The sequence below is a fragment of the Tetrao urogallus genome (genome assembly GCF_951394365.1).
Source record: "Tetrao urogallus genome assembly, chromosome: 1".
Classification (NCBI taxonomy): domain Eukaryota; kingdom Metazoa; phylum Chordata; class Aves; order Galliformes; family Phasianidae; genus Tetrao; species Tetrao urogallus.
In genome coordinates, this window is record NC_136813.1 from 137,478,070 (window position 1) to 137,499,341 (window position 21,272).

Genomic DNA, 21,272 nt, shown 5'->3' on the forward strand with positions numbered 1-21,272 from the left:
TTAAAATTCATAAATGTAAATACAGTGAATTGTGTTAGAATTCCATCTGTGTGATCCTCATGACTACCACAGTAATACCAAGGGGAATGAATACAACTAATAGTAATTGCAGCACCGAGGTCTGGAGGAATGTGGAATAAGAGATTAAGTTTGATGAAAGACACCCAAAATTGACGGTTAACAATTTAAATGTCGGCTACGAACACCTCTTATTTTTCACACTCTTGTGTTCTGCTGTGGTAGAAAACATGTTGACTTTCTTTTTGCGGTGCGTGGAGGCAAACACTACTTAGCAGCGAGCAGCAAAGACGGTGATGCAGAAGCGGGGGACTGACTGCGAGCTGGAGCTGAACAGGAAGGCTGCTGCTTCCTGCTAGCCTCCATCCACTGACCTGTGGGTGCAGAGAGAGAAAAGGTGACTGCAGCAGCTGTAGCAGCCACAAGGTCCTCTGCAAAGCTATTTCAGCACACTAGAGTGGCAGAAAACCTACCTTCATGCAGAAGAGAGTTTCTTTCCTCATTTAGAGTACTGAGATGGTTCAGGCAACTAGGAACGTTTGAAGTATGAATTTCTTTTGTTTTAAGAGGAGGCAACCTGAAAGGGAGGGGCCTGACAGATTGAAAGGCTGCTTATTCTGCTTCGAAAGAAGAGCTCAGTGGTGAGCAATGCCATTTGCCTTTAGAATTAAACTAAGGAAAAGACATGGATTGCCTGGATTGCGAATAAATGAGAGATGTCAGAATATTAAGTAAAAACTAAACGTTTATTATACCAGGATTTGATGTGATAAAAGTCTCCTGGTAAGGAAAGAAAGTCTTTAGTGAGTGTGCTTGTCTTACAGGGGTGTAGTGGAAATGCTGAGTCACGGCCTGAAGCAGTGATTGAGCACCTGGTGGCAAGTCAGGGCCAACCCTTGGAGCTCAGCTACATGCAGTGCACCTGAGTGACCTGAAGGGCTGGAGCCAGGATCCATCCCTTCACAGAACTCAGGTGAGGGTTGGCAGTGGAGGCAAGGGGATCTTGCTGGAGATCTCTGTGTACCTCAGGTGTTCTAAGGGTAAGCAGATTCTTTCCTTAACTTCTGTGTCCACTGCTGCCCTGTTTGAGCATATCCTCACCTGCTACAGCCTAGGACTTTACTACTACGTTGCTGTGCTTACCGTTGCGTTACAGTGTTACAAGGTGGAACAGTTACTCAGCAATTCTAATGTTGATTGTTTCTTCTGTTAACTCCTCGTTAATGGTGAGACTGATACATGAGCATTAACATGGTCAAATGTTTTCTGTTTTTTTTTTTTTTTTTTTTTTTTTTTTTTTTTTTGGAGCAGGGAGGGAGTTGTTGGGGATTTTGTTTACAGGCATAATGCTGCCATAAACACAGTTGGATATTTTTCCACTTTTGTGGAAAAAGAGACCTTTTCTCTTGGCTACAGTAATGTCTGTAGATACTAATGTCTGTAACTTGTTTACTCTCCTGTGAGTGTAAATTTCCACAGACTCATTCTGAACTATCTAGCTAACTGACAATAAAAATACACTGTCAAAGTTGGTTTCTCAGACATTTTATAGGAGTTGCAGTGAAATGATTTGCAAATGTGAGTACTGAATTCGGCAAGATAAACTAGAAAAGGCAGTCTCTGTGTTAGCATTTGTCGCTTCTATAAAATCCTGTGTGAATCTCATTGCAACCTGGTTTTTGATTCAGTGAAATTTTTCCTCTGCTCATGTTTTTCATCATGCTTGTTTTAGTGTTTTTTTTTTTTTTTTTTTTTTTTTTTTTTTTTTTTTGCTACACCACAGAAAATATGATAAGCATAAGGAGCTGTCAGAGCAAGAAAAATGCAAAACTGAGCAGAGTGTGTGAGTTAAGAGAAGCTTCTCTTGAGAGATGGAGAAAAGCTAGAACCGGAGGGAAGACTGTCTTGCTCACTCTATGTGCACGTTACATTCCGGTGTATGAGTGCAGAACAGGGAAAGTGGGCTTTGTAAGAGGAAGGGAGAGTATTTGCACTGCTCTGGGTTGTTGAGTGGAGAACAGATCTCAGGGGAAGATACCAAAATGTGAGAAAGGGGCAGCAGTGGTTTTTCATTATCTGGGGAAATGCAAGTTCTCTTGTTGTGCGCACCCTAAGGTGGGGTTCTGAGTTAGTCCCATTGCTGTGTCCCCTCGCCTGCCTTAACTCCAATCCTTCATTTTCAAGCTAGTGAAGTCCATCAAAGAATGACTTCAGACATGACAGCTTTCTAAAAGCAGTTTCTGACAAGTGGGCACTAGCCCAGAAGGCTAAACAATTGCATGGATTCTGTGAGAAAGAAGCCTGGAGGGACTGATTAGAACAGTACTGGAGAGGTGTTAATGAATTCTGTCCTCATTGTAAAGCCATTTTGAAATCAAATTCTTCAATAGCTGCTTTGTCCCATTAAAGTACCATCCATCATTGCCAATTGTGATAATCCAAATGCAGGACATACCGTTTCTGTGCAAAGAATGACTTTTTTGTTGTTGTTTATGGAATATATTCAAACTTCCAGGCGTCTTCTACCAAATGTGAATGTGGAGGTTAGAGTTGGGATGTGCTGCAAGATTTGAGTTCTGATATCAGATGCAAAAGGTAGAGAAGACATTTCACTTTGTGCTTTCTCGGGCAGTGCATATTTTGACAAGCAGCAAAGAATGCAAAAATAACTTTATGGCTTATAGTCTTTCAGTTGCAGAGCTGTTGCGTTTGCTGAATAGAATGGATTTGGGCTCCTATGTATCTGACTTGCCTCTGGCTTGAAATAGGTTGTCATCTTTTCATTACATTGCAAGAGAGTGCTTATTTGTGAAATTAATGCACGGTTATCCACAATGGGCAGATACAAGCTGATGTATTCCAGAGTGTCTGGAATATCTCCAGTCTTCTATCTGTCTGTATCCCTGTCAGCCTCTGTCAGCTTCTTTCTGTCAGCAGCACTAAAAGGAGAATCAAATCTCATCTCGTGATAGAGAATAACCTTAACCTAATGCTACCAAAGAAGACAGAGACTTAAAAAAAAAAAAAAAAAAAAAAAAAAAAAAAAAGATTCATTACTTTTTTGTGGAACTGTAATGAAACAGTGTGTCTCAAAAAAAAAAAAAAAAAAAAAAACAACCATGCTGCTTCCAGTGGATTGTGGCTGGATTTGTACATGGACAATATTGTGTGCATTGCAGATCAACTTCAGGATACATCAGTGTTTCTATCACCTCTCTTAGGCTGGCAACAGGTTTTGTATTTCTGCAAGATACTTGGCAGTAATTTTTTTACAGTAATCCCTTTATCTGCATTTTATGCATGCCTTCTCTAGAACTAGAAGAAAACTGCACAAATCTGCTGGCCATTGAGAAAGAGTAGATGTTATTTTTCTCTTGCTCATGGTAAAACTCACATCTGTGTAATACGTATGCTGGGGACATGGTATGTGAAAGTCTCTTGTCTCTGTGCATGATGCAGACTGAGTTGGGGCAGGATATCTGAGCAAGCAAGTTTACAAGGAGGAAAGGAGAGTGCTGGCTGTGCAAGTGCAGCCCTTAATGGCTTAATTCCTGAGAGCAGGAAGTTAGGGGTGCTGTGTGCAGAAGCAGCCATCTTGGTGTCACAGCAGGTAACTTGCACTGGGCAGCAGGTCTGAACTCCTGTCAGAGAAAGGTTTAAGTTCATTCAATTAAATTGGAGTTGTTGTAGGTCCTGCACAACAGAATGCAGTATGCATGCATGGGTGTTGAGTCTCAAGGAGAATTAGCTACCCAGATGAGGGATGCTCTGGACACAAACAACAGTATATAAATATATTCACTGATACAGAATGCCAGAAGGTAGCTTTATGCTAGTAGTACTAGTTATCATGTGCAGGGAAATTGTGAAGCTTGGAAATTTGCTGTGTCCCATGCTCTTATGCATGCCTGGTTACGGCTAGCGCATGCTGGTCGGTACAAGACTTGTGAGAGCTTTTCAGCTTGTCAAAAGGCTGTTGATGTATAAGGCACTTAAGATAGGTTTTCCATTTCTGTGAGCAACGAGTAATGATTCAGTGCCATGGCTGACTTTGATAAATTTCAGTGTACTCCTAACTATGAGTTGCCTTTCTAAGATAATAGAAATCCATGCTGTTTCCCTGCAAGATTCATTTGTGAAAGGCTCTTACTTCAGTGCTCAGAAGGTAATACAGTAGGTAATTCAGGGCACCATTTCCAGCCACTCTGAGCAATATATGACTTAAACTTCAGCTTCTTCAGATGGTGCAGTCCAGTAGCTGGCAGAAAATTAAAAAAAAAAAAAAAAAAAAAAAAAATTGTTAGTCATTAATTTTTTGCTCTTGTCCTGGTAATAATTTAACAGGAAAATTTCTGCCCTGTGTTTGAGGCTGTTGGACTTTCTTGCTGAGTTCTCTTCAGTAGCACACTTCCTATGTGCATTTTATTGTGGCTTTGTTAACAATTATTTTTGTATTCAGTAGCTTCTCTGTGTGAGGGAACATTCTGATCATTTCACACGAAGTAGAAAATAACCTATGAGCCAAGAAGTTGATTTTCAGTCTTCAAAAAAAGTATTTGAAAACTCATCTGGCAGGTGAAGCATTTTCTCTCCCTGTTGTTACCAGACATTAAGTGTAGTAAGTTACTGATATTAAGATATAATAAATGTTGAGGGTGACTTCTGTGGGTAGAGTTGCCAGAGTGAATAAGAAAAGTTGCATAAAACAGCAATGAAACTTTTTTTCTGAAAGTAATCCTGAGATATTCTTTCTTAGTTTGACATAAATTTTCTGTATACACCATGAGGTTAATGGCATGTTAACGTTTATGCAGTAACCAAACATCAAAAACTTTTATACTGAACACATTAATTGACATGGGGAACTAATGCTAGCTCGTTCTCTTCACCAAGCATGTGCCCACCTCTTGCCATCTTTGAAAAAAACATTAGCAAACTGCAGAAATTCTGCTGTTTGCTGCTGCTTAGCTATCCTAGCTTCAACATATACATTGATTCTAAGTTGAGAAGGAAGCTGACTTCAACCGTTGCTTTAAGAGAATCTACTTACAGAGTATTTGAGTATCGCACTCTTTGTTTGATGTTCAGCTGTTCCTAAATTAGGCCAGGAGTTATTCCATACTGCATGCGGTAGGCTGTAAAGCCATGGGGAGTGGCTGCTGCTAAAGGCTTGCTGGGCATCAGCCAGCAAGGTAGTCAGACCTCGCGTTGTTGGCAGGCAGTTGGTGTTGTTGAGCATCACCTTGATTACCCAGGTAGCATATGAGCTCTGCATTTTGAGTGAACATCTCAAGTTTTACCTAGTAAAACTTGTATTGATCCAACTTGAGTTGGTCCCTGTTAATGGTACGTACTTGCATCTTCTTTTTGAAGAGGTAAGTTGTCATAATTTGTATGTCCAGACCCAGTCTTGAGTACGTATGTATTATAATGCATGAAATAGGTATGAGTTAAACTAAAAGATATATAGGAATCCTTAAAATTCCTTTGGAAGAAGCACTGTATTTTTATTTATATTTTTTATTTTGGTCTATAATAATTAATGTTTTACAATATTTTATTTTTTGTTTTTTCTTTTTAATGAATTTTCTGACCAGCAGTAGCTGTGAGGAAGTAATTCTTCTCTTTTTCTCCTTCTTCCCCCCAGTAAATTTCTGAATTTGTTTGGGCTAAAATAGCTGCTTAAATATGTGTAATTTTTTTTTTTTAACCTAATCTGAATAGTGCATTGGTGCCCTTATAGGTGTTAGGATTAGAATTCATAGTGTTATTTCCCTATACTAGTCTCCAAGTCCTAAAGACACTGAAAACTATGTAATGACCTGAGTTATTTCATACTGCAATTCCATGTCTCTCTGAGCAGGTAACTGTCTCTTTCAAATCACATCCAAGTTCATTTAAAAAGAAAAAACAACTTGCAAGGTGGAGGAATGTACAATTCACGTTATAGAAAGTGCTTATGATCAAGAAATAAAACACTAGGTCTGGATTATGTGAATGCTGTTGATGCGGATTGCTTATGACTTAAAAAAGCTCCACTAAACTTTGTAACCCAACTTCTATCGTACTACAGAGCCTTGCAAGAAAAGTACTTAGTATAGTTTTGATAAACATAAAAAATAGAACGTCAGAAGTTTATTGTTCAATGGTTTGTGAATTTTAAAGCCAAATTTATTGTATCAGGGAAGCAAGCTGTATGCTACTGACAGTGGATGATCCGAATAGCATTGTACGTTCTACCTGATATCCTAATATTTTTTTATGGGCTTCTGTTATTAAATATCTAGGAAATATAGATTGTTTTGGTTTAGGGCTGATTCTGTAGACTGTCTAGGATTTAATTAAGTTAAAATATTTAATTTTCTATTTTAGGTGTGGAATATCAAACAGATGATTAAATTAACACAAGAACATATAGAAGCGCTGTTAGACAAGTTTGGAGGAGAACACAACCCACCATCAATATATTTAGAGGTAAGTTTGTGCACAAATGAATGAGGTTAGATTATTGTGTGATATCTACATCTTTATGTAAAGCATCCTATGTTAAATATAACTGTAGTAAGAGTACGTTCTCCTCATCTTCTAGAAACCTAACTCTTTTTCTGTGGAGATAGAGGGGAACTGCATGGGATTTCTGATATTTATCAGTAAGAGAAGATCAGTAGCGTGTTCTAGCAGTTGTGCTTGTGCAACTGAAATGTAAGACATCCTTTTTGGTGCAAGGGGAAAAATTATGGGTGCTTGTGTAGTACAGAAATGCATGTTCTGTTATTACAAGTCATGTGTAACTAGCAACAGGACTAGAGGGAATGGCCTCAAATTGCACTGGGGGGGACATTTAGGTTGGATGTTAGGAAATGCTTCTCCAAGAGAGTGGTCAGATGCTGGAGTTGCTGTCCCAGGAGGTACTCAGGAAACATTTAGATGTTGTAATGAGGGACAGGGTTAGTGGGAAATATTGGTGACAGGAGGACAGTTCGACTGAATGATCTTACATGTCTTTCCCAACATTGGTAATTCTATGATTCTGTACACACGTGAAGGCATAGGACTATCTTTGCCTTTAAAGCAGTTGCCTTGCTTTTTTTTTCCATTTCAAGTACAGTTATGTAGAATCCAAAAGTTGTTATTGGTAGAAGGAACCTTTCTTATAGAATTGTAGGGAGGAAGAAATAGTTTTCTACTGTACTTGATTTATAAACTAATTACAGAGTAAATCTTTTTTTCATTATTCAAAATTCATTAAATTGTGTTGAATTTCATGACACGCATGAAACAGTCCATTAAGCACCATAGAAAGCCTATAAAAGACCATATTCACAAGTTACATCATCTGTTAGGATCTGAATGAGTATCACTTGCTCCAAAACCTGCCCTCTTCTTGTTTCTTTCAAGTATTGAAATAACTGGAAGTCAAGCAGACTTATTTTGCAGTCTCTTCAATTGTAATTGCTGCCCAAAGGCACTGAGTAATTAAAGATCCCATTATTTGACATATTTCTAGCTTTTATTGTAATATGTGAGAGCAGGACAGTAACATGATTGTACAAATGTTGACAAAATGTCCTTAAAAGTTAAGGTCAAATTAGACCCTCTGTATTCCCTTTATTTGATGTGAAATGGAAGTATTGAGTGAGCATTCATAGCTACTTTAACCACTCAGTGGGACGTAATTACGCCTGTTTTCACACACACCTATTCATTCCATATCTTTGGATTTGATATTGCTGTGTATATGTTGGTTTTATTTGGTAATAGATCAAACTGGAATAATAATAAGTCCAATGTCTACTAAGTCTGGATTTCAGGTAACAAAAAGATTAGTTTCTTTGCAGTCATTATTTCTTTTTCTTGTAAAGAAATAAAAACTGAGATCCCTCTGCTGGAAGCCTTTAGATTGTTCCATAGCTCATTGATATGATAGAGGACATTTGCAGTAGTAAGTCTTTACCCAGAAAATGTAAAGAGCCTGGTAAGTCTGAAATGTTTCACGATAGCGAATCATCAAGCTTAAAGTAGGTTTTTGAGTTTGATGGTTGCTTGTGTAGCTGAGACAAAGCAGCAACTCAAGTTCATCAGTGGAATATACAGACCTTGCAGAACAGGCTGTTACCACAGTGAGTTGTGCTGGAGACTCACATGAAGTGAGTCTCATGACAAGTAATGCTGCTGCTACTTCAGTTATTTTATTCTATGAAAAAGAGCCTACCATCATTGAAATGAAAAGACTTGGTTTTTTCCCAACTCTTTGTTCTATGGATCCTCTGCTTCCTTTGCTCAGATATTTGCAGTACCTAAGATATTTTGAGACAATCTAAGAGGAAAATGTTCTGGTTTTGCTGAATTTGCCAACCAGTTGTATATTGAATGTGATTATGGTGAAGTCCCATGAGTCCCAGATACGTGATTAGAGTTAGGGAAGGGAAATAGTTTACAGCTGTGAGCCAAGAGCCTAGAGATAGAGGTGAGAGAGAGGGGAACATAGAGGTATGGATGATCATCAGTTTGGATTAAATTAGCCTCAGATTGATGAAAGTGAATAGCATTGAATGTGCAAACCAGTCATTTGTGTACTGTGTAGATTTCCTGCAGTAGAACTTAAGTGTGAGGGAAGGAAAAGAAATACATTACCAGGTAACCTGATGCAGACAGAAACAAGATTATTGTTTTCTTTTGACAATTCATTTCAGCTGAGCAACAGTTATCTATCTGGTGTGTCCTTTCTGTGCCCTTCTAGTCTTTTTGGCTTGACCAAGAACAAAGACTGCTGCTTTTTTCAGAACTTACTTTGCAGCCATTTATCCAAGTGTAGTCTGCCACTGCTAGAGCTAATAGTTCAACTTTCTGCACTCATCTCCTTATCAGAAGAAGGACCAGACCAATCCTGGCTGCAGGATGGGAGGATGAAGTTGTATGTAAAAAGCTGTGAATGTAGTTTGATAAAGCAGTGAAGAACGTTTCCTTCCAGAAATCACAGGACTAAGAAAATACAGTAGTTTTTATATGCATAAAAAGAACAGGAAATTATGCAGAACACACGTGGGTAGCTTAAGCAGTTCAATTGATAACTCATCCTTCTGACATCTGTTAGAAATAGCAAAGTACCTGTGCACAGAGCTGCTGGGTGCTGTTGGGCTTTTTGCTCAGTTTCTGTACCTGGGCATCACCGCTGACTTCTGTACATGATTTCCACCTTCCCCCAGAGCTTCACACCTTGGACTTGTCACTGTTCAAGCACATACAAGTATACTCTTGAACAGGAAAGCACTGTAACTTAAACTCTATACAGCCTTTTCTGATTTGTTACGTACTGTTTTGCCAAAGTCTCATTTTTTTTTCTGTACAGTGCAATATTACCTTGCTTTCACCAAAATGTATTTGTATAATTTCTGTCATATTGATGATGTCACTTACCTGTTTCCTGGGCTGGGATCATCTCAATTCTTCATGAAATGTGAGCAGCACTTAAGGACTTCTGTGGACTGTGTCTGTTGATCATCTCCGATGGGGCTATCAGTAATAATGTCTGTTTTTCTTATACAAAGATGGAATTATCCAAAACTAATTGCTGGATAAGAACCTGCAACTGAACATATTTCTTTCACCTATGTTGCCTTTTGCTGTTGTGAACTAGATGTTTGTTATTGTATTGCTTTCTTCAAAACCATGGCTTTTTGATAGCTACTGAAGGTCTGACAGCTGATATTTTCTGATGAGTTCCATAGTATTCGTTCAGTTCTTTTGAGTGCTCCTATGGCTTATATCTTTTGTTTCTTATGCCTCTTAGCACCTGCTGAACTTTACAAGACTTAAAGCACCTGATATAATGGCTCCTGGCCTGTAGTGGTACTGCCTCTATAGACCTGTCAAGTAAAGCTGTAATTGAGTCTGGTTACCAAAGAGCATTTCAATTAAAAGAAATAAAAGGTGTAGAAAGTGCCCATAGGAGATCTGAAGAACTGAATAAAAAAAATTCTGAAAACATACAAAGAATTTAAGTAAATTATTTTTGCATTGAATGTAAGATCTGCACCTTGTTTAAAAATAAAAATGAATTTGTGTTTCAGAGTTGCTCAAGAAGATAGGTGCTAATGAGATTTTAATTCTGTGCTTGTCTGAGCAAGTGAGGAGACGCACAAAAAGTGTGACAGGTTTTTTAATTTGGAGGATGGAGTTTGATGAGTTTTACATAAGAAGAATTTTAAAACTGACAGCTATTGTTGCAGCCATCACTTCAGGATTTGTCAATTGACTATGAAAGAAGAATGGATTACCTGAAATACTGAAAGTAATTGACACTATGTTGAGTTCAGCATATATCTAATTACTCCTGCAAGAGGTATACTCAGAGTCACCCTGCTTTGATCTGTCACTCCTTACTGATGGTCTTAAAAAAGGACTCTTTGAGCACCTGGAGTAGGGCCTTCAAACCTGTGTGTGTTACTGTGTCCAGCTCCTAGGAGTGGAAGAAATAGCATGAAGCTGTAGGGTAGCACCTACTTGTCTCCCTTCTCTCAGCACTGGAAAGAAGGAGCTGGGGAAGGAGAGTGAAACCATTGTGATACAGGGATAGGGAACTAAGTGGACAGATGATAGAAAAGAACACTCCTCATTAACCATACAATTTTCTTCTAATGGCTGTAATTAGTAATAGCTTTGGGCATCTTATCAAGGCTTTCTAATCTGAGTACAAGAAAAACATTTCTGCTTGTTCTGGATGGAAGAAATAATTAATGGATTAAGCATTGGCTGTATTAAAAGCTAAGTATGGCTTCTGGAATGTAGATAAAATCCTTTCTTAGGTAATCATAGCTCTTAATGCCTTCCCCTGTGTGAGATGCTTCTCAGATCTAACAGACCCCTGGAAATAACTGTCAAACGTTTGAAGTAACTGCTTGACTCAGTATGGGTAGAAATAGCATTAATAACACTTTTCTTCTAGAAAAGAGGCTGTAGGGGCTCTTTGACAGATTCTACCACATTTTTGTAAGTACTCTGTATTGCAGCAGCTGAAAACATCAATGATTTCTATCTTCCCACATACTTTCTCACTGTGTTATATCTGTCCTTGAGATGATGTTTCCCAAAATACAGTTTGTGATTCACTGTGGAAAAACCCTTTTCCTAAAGATTTATCTAAGCAGTGTAAATAGTGGAAATCTTTACTGCAGACAACTTGAATACTATGATACTGGGAAGTCCTGGGTTGCAGTGGCAAACATTTTGAAAATGTGGGGTTGTACAGTCTTCTGTGATCAAATAAGCCTTTTTCATCTCTACCAACAAAATACTGATGAAAAGGGCAACACGAGTTAGGGGAAAAAGAATAAAGATCTGGACATTCCTAATGCTATGTGAAAGTAAACATTGTTTGTAAACTGAAACAACACACATAGATCCAAAGTGGCCAAAAGCAATTGGCTTTAATTTATAAAGGCAGGTATAGCAGTTGGACAGACCAATGCAACGAGAAAGGCATTGTAACAAGGGTGTGATGACAGAAGGACCAGTGCAATAGAAAGGTGCTATAATGGAAGGAAAGAAAACTGTTCCCCCATATCAGAATGTTGTAGGTTCACAGGGGAGAGCCTCACCAGGGAGGGATCTCCAGAAAGAGATTCTTCCCCAGTGGCAGTCAGCTCTTACATGAGGTGTAAGAGAGGTTCAGCCAGGCTCCCCCCCTTCCTGTCTCGCAGGTGAATTACCTTCACCGGTGCTCCCTGGGCTGACCTGGTCCTTTCCCCAGGTGATCAATGAGTGGTTCAGGCCGTGACTCAACAGTTCCCACACAGAGGGAAGGAAAGGTTAACAAACAGGATTGTTCCAGACTCTCTGTTACGGTTCAGGGCCCTTATTTAAAATTCCAAAATGTCATATCTTTCTTATCTTATTATATTTTAACATTACCTGTGACAAATTTCTCTGAGAACTTAATTTAGCTGTACTGACCCATTAAAATGGAAACAGCTGCTCACAAAATGAGGTTGCATATTGTGCCTGTACTTTCCTTCAGCTGTCAGTGCAAGAGCAAGCTGCCTGACCTTTTGGCATTCAGGTGCTGCGCAAAATAAAGCAATGTACAAATACATAGGTGGAATGATATTGGTATCAAATAGGTTTCGAAGCTCAGTCAGCTTTTTAGTGTTACAGAAATTTTCTTCTTTCTTAGCCTAGCTATTGGAAGCAATTGAAAATGAGAATGATGGTACTAGAGAGGTGCCTATCCCTAACTGGTGTGGTTTTTCTAGTTTATGTCTAATTCTCCAGGGGAAGTAATTTTGATCCAGAGGCCTTGCTGCTGCCATTTTTGAGAGTTTGGCTGTTGAATTTTGAGAGGGTATTTCATTCCTTGTTGCTGTATTACTATAAATTTATTAAAGAAGATTGCTGATCTAGAGTGCGTTTTATGCATCAGCAGGCAGATACAGTCTGAAATGGATCGTAATGATGACTCTGGTTGTTTCAAACTGCTGGTGGTATTCAAAGAAAATATTTACACTAGGAAACTTAGTGGCTCCATGGAGAGATTCACATGAACTTTCACCAGGCTCCTAGCACAAGTTGATCAAATACGTTGGACTCAAACTGGAGTGTCTAAAGTTAGTCTAAGAACAGATTTAGGCATCTTACTAAGTGCAGAAATCCTGATCTACGTTGCTGTCTATTTTCAGCTATTATTTAACTTCAGTGAGATTTGCATTTGATCAACAATCTAAAAGGTTGGACATCTTTTCAATAGAAATACAATCTGGCAGCCTGGAAGCTGTCATTTAGGCTTCTAAAATCCTTAGAATGTATGGACACTACCTAAAAAAATGATTGGGGAAGGGAGAGAAAATGATAAAACCACTTGGTGTGCTGGAGCTTAGACTAAATTTCTAATGATGTGAGAAGGAGAAACCATGTTTTGCTACCTGGCTTTGTCCTAGGTATTTTTTTTTTAAATATCTGACTTGTTATTTTTACTTAAATGTTTTAAATGGAATGTATAGCCTGGTTGCAGCCTGTGGAAGCAAATTTCAAATGTAACGTGAATAGTAAGTAATGTAAAAATACTCATGTTTTTGAGGAAATCCCGTATCGTAACATGAGTTCTGTTGACTTCTGAAGTCAGTACTAATTCTATCAATATGTTGCAACATTTAAGTAGTAACTTTATTTTTTTTCAGCTCTGCAGCAAGCAGTTGTCATCCTGTGGCACGTATGTAGATTGCATGTAGGAATTTCTTATGCTTCAGATGAACTTGGCAGATTACCAGGCCTGTGTACGTTTTACTTGAAGTTTCAGGAATATTCTCTCATGACTTGCATACATACTGACACGCAGTGTAATTAAAATCAGCTTTTCCTTCTAGCTTAGATAACTATAGAGTTGCTTGTAAATTTAAATGATGCACCAATTTAAATCTAGTATTCAGCTTTTAGAATATATCTTTTCTATGACTTACAGAAATACTGCAAATTGACACAAAATTGGGAGCCTTCTATTGATACAGTGCACAAACGTGTTTGTTGTGGATAATATACATGATTAAAGACACTTTGTTTTTTGGAGTGAACCAACAGAATCCCAATGGCAGCAACAAGCACAACAGCAAAGATGAACTCAGAATTTTGTGCCTTGAATGGAATGCCTAAATAGCACCTTTACTTCTGAAGTGCCAGTAAAATACTTCATTCCATTAGTTATGAGAATGTTCTGCATAATCTTTTTTTCTATAGTAGATAAAGTACAAACTAACTAAATAGATTTGTGTTTCAGAAACTAGTGATGTTAGAAATCAGCATCAGGGTTGATCCATAGGACCTTACCTGACTTGAAGACTTGATGTATGTCAGCTAATATGGCCTGTAATGTCAGTAGGCCAACTGTGTGGCACAAACTGCTTTCAAATACTTTGCCATAGATCATTTTTGCTTTTTTTACACTCCTTAAATTTAAGTCAGTCAGACAATTCTGTTTTGACTTGGTGCTGCTCACTCTGTCATCAGCTGGTACTGATGTCTCACCAAAGTGCTTAATTTTTAAAAATGAGATTCATTGGAGCTATTCTGTTTCTGCTACATGAACCATTGCAGCTTCTATGTAAAAATAGTTGTTTTTTAAAGAAAAGAAAAACATATTTGAAGGCTAATAGTAGATTTCTGCTTTCTTGGTGTTCTGTTGCTAGATCTGCTGTGACATTGGGTTACAACACAATATTTTGGGGAATTCACCCCCATTTAAAGAAAAGAAGAAAAAAAAAAAAAAAAAAGCTTTTCATGTAAAGTCCAGTGGTATAGAATCCAAACCCAGCAACAGTTCCCAGTCTTCTATGCTCATTGCTTATGCATTTAAGAAAAATCATTTGACTTTTGAATTGCATTAGTGACAGATGGAGCTGCTGGTACCAACATTGTAGGATTGGGCTTTTTGAAAGATGCGTGGAACTCTGTGAAGGAACGGAGGCCACAAGTATCCGGAAGTGGGGTAACGTTGCATGTGTTAGTTCAAACAATCTTTTGCAATGTTCATGAGAAAAGGAAGTAAGTATTTAGAAAAGTATCGGTGAAATGACAGTAGTTTGTGACTCTTAATTTTTGTTTACTGAAAACAGTTCTTGACACATGGAACTCTTACTGGAATTTACACGAAAAGCTGTTCCTGGAAGTAAGAGTGAGGTGCTTATGTTACTATACTGCCAAAAAATGCCATTATTTATAATCGTGTAACTTTCAAATTTACTTTTCACGGTAGGATGAAAATGTTTTGGCCTTACGTCACAGAGTTTGTGGTCTGTTCACGAAACCCTAGACACTTTCAGTTCTTAAAAGGAATTGCAAGCAATTCTCAGTTTTCCTGCAACATTTAGGGTTCAGAATTGTGGTCTTCACCATTACCCTTTAAGCAGCTTTTTCTTTCTTAGTCCCCACTGTCAAATTACTGTTCTCTTTGTTAATGCAATTGGTATGATAATGCAAATTTTGTGAGTGAGTCTATCCTGAGGGATATTAAACCTTCAAAAGAGAGAGGCCAATCACTGTTTGTTTACTATAAACTACCTGAGTTTGGTTAAAGCTGCACGTACACCCCTGGAGAAATAAATCCATAGTAAATGCAGTATTTGTGGCAGCATCGCTGAAACTAAAAGCATAGTTATTTTTTCCTCTTAAAAATAATATATTTTTTCCTGCAGATGTTTTGGTCAGTTTAATTCTATAACTTTAATTAGAAACAAGTTCTGCACAGAGAACTGGAGGAAAGCAACTAAGTAGAAATGTACCTTTCCCTAATGTAAATACTGCTTTTCACATTAGATATGTGTGGCCTGACAAATCTCAGTCTTGCTGGAGGTCTAAGTAGGAAGTTCCTTTCATTACTCTTCAGATATTACATTTGTGGCATCTTTGTTTCTTATTGTCTATGTAACATCCTTGGTTAGCACCAAAATGTTTATACAGCATGAAACAAAAGTTTCCTAACCGATGCATGTTTTCAGATTCAGAATATTGAAGATATGTAGGTCACTGATGGTAGTTCCTCCTGTATGTTTTCATGGAAACTACAACAGATACAAAGAGCACAATAACGCTGTTTGATAGAGCAGATTTGCAGCTACAAAACGCTATTTTTCAGCGTGATCACCACCTTTAGCAATGCATTTTTGTCAATGATGAGCAAGAGCTGCATGCTTATAAAAATAATTCTGCACCAGTGGAGGTGACCCGCTGTCACTGTCAGTACTGAAACACACTTGCACTGCCTCACTGTGCTCGTATCCCCTGTTTGGTCTCCAGAAATGTTCAGCAAGTGTTGATGAATGTCAGTGGGCGCCATTTTTTCTGCACAGAGAAATTCATTGGCGCACCTTTGCTTCATGGATGCTTTTATGTCAAATGCTGTTGTGATGGCTTGCCCTTCATCTGCCATCTGTCACACAGCAACAACGTGTAATGGCAGTTGATGGGAAGGTTCAGCCTCTCCTGCCATCCCACCAACCTCTGCTTCTGACGCTGTTGGCAAAGGTCATAAACTCGGAGGCGTTACCTTTGGAGCTGCCCTGCTAATGCTTCTGGATACAGATGGAAATGGTCTTGTTACAAAGAAAGTTGATGGAAGCCATCTTTAAATGAAAATATCTACTCTTACAGATCTGTGTTCATGGCATATTTGTTTAAAACTTCATGGACGAATGGTGCTGAACTTTTTCAGTTGATATGGACTTGCATAGCCTTTACTTGTGAAAAGACAAACTAATCGCATATAGTTAAGAAAAAGCAAGGATCACTTTGGCATGTTTTTGTGCAACTTTGTTGTGGGGCAAGTTTAGTTGTTTTCTAATTGAGACATGTTTTTATACTCTGGTCAAAAAAAAAAAAAAAAAAAAAAAAAGGAAAAATAATGTAGTGCCAGTGGTGAATGGTGAGCAGTGAGTGAGGTAAGTTGTCAGATACTGATGGCAAAAAGCAGGCTTTTGCTTCTCTTAATTATTGTGTTAAATGTATTACATTCCAACAGAACGGTGCATTTAGCTTTAGCTGACAGCACTTGTTAAAGATTGCTGTTCTTTAAAGCAGTTCTAAATTAGACTGTACAGTGCAGGTGCTTTAAAACTATGATCTGTGATTTCTTTTATCCACTTACCTGTTTCATGGATTAAAATTAGTTCAGAAGGTTTTAACATGAAAATTGAAAGCCATTAATTGTTTGCTTCCTGTTCTTGACCAGACAATTTTGTTCATATTTATAGGAAATATGAGTTAGTTCAGAATGTTTTTTGTTTTGCTTGTTCTCAGTTTACACTTCTGTTTTTATCTGAGGCTACTGCATCATTAAAATAGCCCTTCTTCCTTCACAGGCCTATGAAGAGTACACCAGCAAACTAGATGCTCTACAGCAGAGAGAACAGCAGTTATTGGAATCCATGGGAAATGGAACTGATTTCTCTGTCTCCAGTTCAGCTTCAACGGACACAGTTGCATCATCTTCCTCCTCTAGCCTCTCTGTAGCACCTTTATCCCTTTCAGTTTATCAAAATCCTACTGATATGTCGCGGAATAACCCTAAGTCTCCACAGAAGCCTATTGTTAGAGTCTTCCTGCCCAACAAGCAAAGGACTGTGGTAAGTCAGTTTCTTTCAGCGTTCTTAGAACCTCAGTATTTCCTGTGTTCTTCTTCATGCAAAACTTAATTTAGGACCTGAAAAGACAGCTGTATTTGTGCTTTGCAGAACTTGGTTGTTTCGATGTGTTGGATATTTTCTACACTGTTAATATGAAGATGTGTGCTGTGTTGCAGTAGTGGACAACACTTTCAGGAGATCTATAAGAGTTGAAGCAACTCAAATATTTGTCTAAAAACAGCTCTCTTAAATAAATAGTATTCTACCATTTTTCAACAGATAGGGGAGGCCAGGAAGCTCTGTTTCTTGTAATATGCAAAATTACTTATTGGTTTAAAAGGACAAGTTTGGGGAAGTTAATGTTTTCCATATAGTCAAAGTTGCTAGCAACTGTGAATGCTTGATAGCTAGAAGCAACCTCTTGCAGTTAAGAAGGGCTGTGCAAAATGCTTGTTGGCTTTTGTTGTCTTTTCCCTCCCAGCTCACTGTGATGAGTGCTTTATGACGGGAGCCTGAGTCTATCAGGTGCCGTGTAGAGAACTGACATTGGGGTGGACACTGCTGCAGTTAATAGGAGCCTGCAAGCATTGCTGTGTTAGTGTTACCCGCAAACTGCTCCAGAATTGCTGCTTATCACTTTTGGCAGTGTTGCAGTGATTCCTGCGGTTGCAGGAAAAGAGTTGACTTTTTGCAGACTATCTAACTGTGCTTTTATAGGCATGATGGTTTCACAAGCACGATACCTACAGAACAGTCTCAGTATGTGCTTTTGAACAATACGCTGACCAGCAAACAGTGATACGTGACTGTCAGCAGTTTCTAAGCCCTTTTTTGCAAGTCCTTCCACTTACAAGGGAAGCTGTGGTCCCAGTAAAAGTGGAAATTGAGATGATTGCACAGCCAGAGTCTATGTGAAACCAGTGCTTTTCATAGCAGCCAGAAATTGGCTATCACTGACCTGTGACGGCACATGGAAATTCATTGCCAGCAAAGAGGTGAAAACACAAATGACACTGGGAGGCATGTCCTGTCCCTCCCCTGCTACTTTCCCTTCTTCCCTCCCACAAAGCAACAGAAACCAGAAGACTTACTTTTTTTTTTTTTTTTTTTTTTAAATGATAGCTTAATAATGCAGGATATTGCTGAAGTGTGAAAGTAGTTTTTAGGTTTTTTTAACCTGGAGAGAGGGGGGTTTAATATAAACTACAGCCACTTTTTTGCACAGTGAAGATGTATAGTGTTAAACAAGATTATTTTGTTGTGTGTGAGCTTTGGCTAGGCACCTAGTGCTACCGATATTTGAAATTTGGAGAGAAGATAGTGGACTTAGAAGGGACCCTGGTTTCTTCTTTCTGTGTTGTGTCCCAGTCTGTCTGGCTGTTAAAGCCTCAAACCCTGTGATCAAGTTGTCCATAAGTATATCATTTCCTGCATTGTTCTGTGCATTTCTTCTTTCTGCATGTTCTCTTCTCTAAGCCGTATAGAATGTTTCTACTCATTTTTTCTCCTCGCATGCAGTATTCTTCTGCTCCTTTCCTCCTCCTCTTTTTTAACTTCCTCCTCAATCCTTTTATTGGAGGAGTATTTTAAGGCTTTTAGCAAGTCTGAGCTATTTTGCTTTTAAAGCAATCATTTTGTATGAAGAAGAATCTGTAGTTATGTAATACACTGCAGCAATCTTGTTGGCATCTGTTATTTTTTCTGTTTTTTTATAAATGTGCATTTCACCAAGTTTGAGTTAGACTACAAGTAGGATGGCCAGAGAATATCGTTGGCCTTTCTTTTAGGTGTCCTGTTTGCACAAACAAGTTCAGTCACTGTCTGAATATGTGAATCTGATTACAGTTGAGCAATAAGAGGTATCAGATAGCTCATACTGAAATTCAGTTACAAGCAGTTATTTAGGCCAGTACAGAAGTATCTTGCCTCATCTGAGAATGCTTTATGTGTGTTGCTAGCCCACTCTAATCAAAGTACAATGAGCTGTCTTAAACCAATGCATCTTTAAAGTTTTAAGTAACAGTAACAGATTAGCATGGTATGCTCTGAAGCATGTGAGACTCTTCTTCCCCAGACTCCTCTCACTTTAATCCCTAAGCTTTGAGGTTTTTGATGAATGTAGTGATTTGGCAGTATTGGCCATGCTCATTTGGAGCTTGCAGACTTAATTGCTCTAATTAAGTGATCAAATTCAAGAATACCAGCTTGTCTATGACAATGTCTTAGCTATGAATTAACTTTCTAGCTTGAAGATGTGCTGTTGTTTGAGGGAATTGTGACCAGAACTTAGCAGTAATGCTTGGAAGAAGACTTTTTCCAGCACTGAATCTAAGTGCTTTTTTTGGTTATGGGAGGCAAATGAGGTTTAAGTTGGGTATTTAATCAGGGAGAGGCCCTCGTTCCTGTCTCCTGCTCTCTACTCGAATCTAAGCACCATTTGCATTCCCAGAGTTGTTTCCAGCTTGCCAGATGTGGGGCACTGAGCATAGAGTTTCATGAAAATTTGTAGTCTCATGTTGTTGCAGAATTTAAAAGCAAACAAACAACTTCCCCCCTGCACGCACCACCACACACCAGTACCAACAAAAGAACAGGAGGCAAGCAAGCGGTAAAGGGAAGGTGCACGTCTTCGTAGTCTCATATCTGGTGTGTGTCAGCAGCTGTGCTTATGTAAAGCAACAGACAGGTGCATGCAGATGCAGAGAGGAATGAGATGCACGTGAGGATTCATTGACTGGAAGCTCAGCTTGACAAGATTCAGCAGGTACTTGTAGGGCACTGTCAACAAAAGGAGGCTAGACCTGAGAAATGTAACCAGGCTTTGTCTCTTGGGAGCAGTCTGGGGAGGTTCTCTTTGGTGGTGGACAGACTTCAGGCCAGATTGTTTCCTGCCAGGTGTCTGGTGCAGAGGTTTCACCCTGCTTCATATGCTGTATAGCAAGATGGAAGTCAGCTCCTGGGCTGCTTGGAGCGACTCATTTTTGGTTGAAAAATAAGCAATTAGAAATATATGCACAGGTCTGAATCATTAATTTGCAGTATCTGCTAACCAGAGAAAGAGTGGCTTCTTAATTCAGTTTTGCACTCTGCTTGCATCTACATAAATTACTAAATTGAAGGTGTATTTAGTAGACATAGTGAATTCTCTGTTTTAGAACTGGAAATAGGTGCTTATAGGGATTCTGAGTGTTGAGGTTATTGGTCCTGAAGTTGAACTTTATGTCTGTGAAATTTGAAACAAACTTATATTATTGAGGATGTTAGGAATTTGTTGTATGACAACTCTTAATGTAGTTGCTCTGTTTTCAATATTTATTGATCCTACAATCTCTACTACCAATCACATATCTAACTGTAGAACTGGGAAGCCACTCTTGAGAGAGCTTGTCAGATACAAGAGAGGCTTTGTTTTCTTATAGCGAGGAACACAATGACACTTCTTAAACAGACTTTATAAAAACTGACTGTGATTAAGTCTATAATGAAGAGCCAACCTTCATATTTATCTTTGCTTATATTTTAAAACAACAGCAGGCTTCTGTTATTTGTTTAGAGCTGCGAGAAATGCAGGAAATGGTGGAGGGGAGCTGCTTACATTTCTGACTAGCAACTGCCTCGATACTGAAGATGTTTCTACATTTGTGTTTATTAGTAGTACTGTTTGTGTGTAGGATCAAGCAAATACATCTGTTTTGCTTGGCTCCAACTAGAAATACAATGAGGAAATTGATGGAGTACAAAGAAACAAGACCATGGTGACCAGTGTAAGCAGTTTGTGTAGCTGAAGTAAAGTTTCTTTGTATGTGTCATGGTAAAGCAGAGCGTTTGACAGAACTGTTATCCTAATGCAGGAAGAGGCTTGGAGTTGCTTCACTGAAAACTTAACCAGTAAGTGGTGGAGCCTACTTATGCTGATTAATTGGCAGTTGAAGTCAGCATCTTGTTTCGGCTGACAGCACAGCAGAATTAGAAGAGAACATTTATGAAAGCAAAAACAAGTAGCTGGGTTGGTTTACTGGAGGGGGAGCAACGTGTATGCAAGTGTCAGAAATAAGATTGTTTTCCTGCATAATCAGCTTGGGAGGAGACAAAGTTTCCTTTTCTGAACAACCTCCCAGAAAAGTCACCGGATTGTTTGTGATTCTCTAG

General features: G+C 38.6%; 1 protein-coding gene across 3 annotated transcripts in view; it reads left to right on the forward strand.

The window, feature by feature from the left end:
* BRAF (B-Raf proto-oncogene, serine/threonine kinase) overlaps nt 1-21,272 on the forward strand; it is a gene marked incomplete at both ends in the record, with an annotated part of 68,485 nt that overhangs the window by 8,404 nt on the left and 38,809 nt on the right. For all 3 annotated transcript variants that reach the window (XM_079549520.1, XM_079549521.1, XM_079549522.1), the window contains 2 exons: nt 6,391-6,492; nt 16,860-17,123. In XM_079549520.1, coding sequence (XP_079405646.1) covers nt 6,391-6,492; nt 16,860-17,123 — 366 coding nt within the window. The remainder of the gene's footprint in view (nt 1-6,390; nt 6,493-16,859; nt 17,124-21,272) is intronic.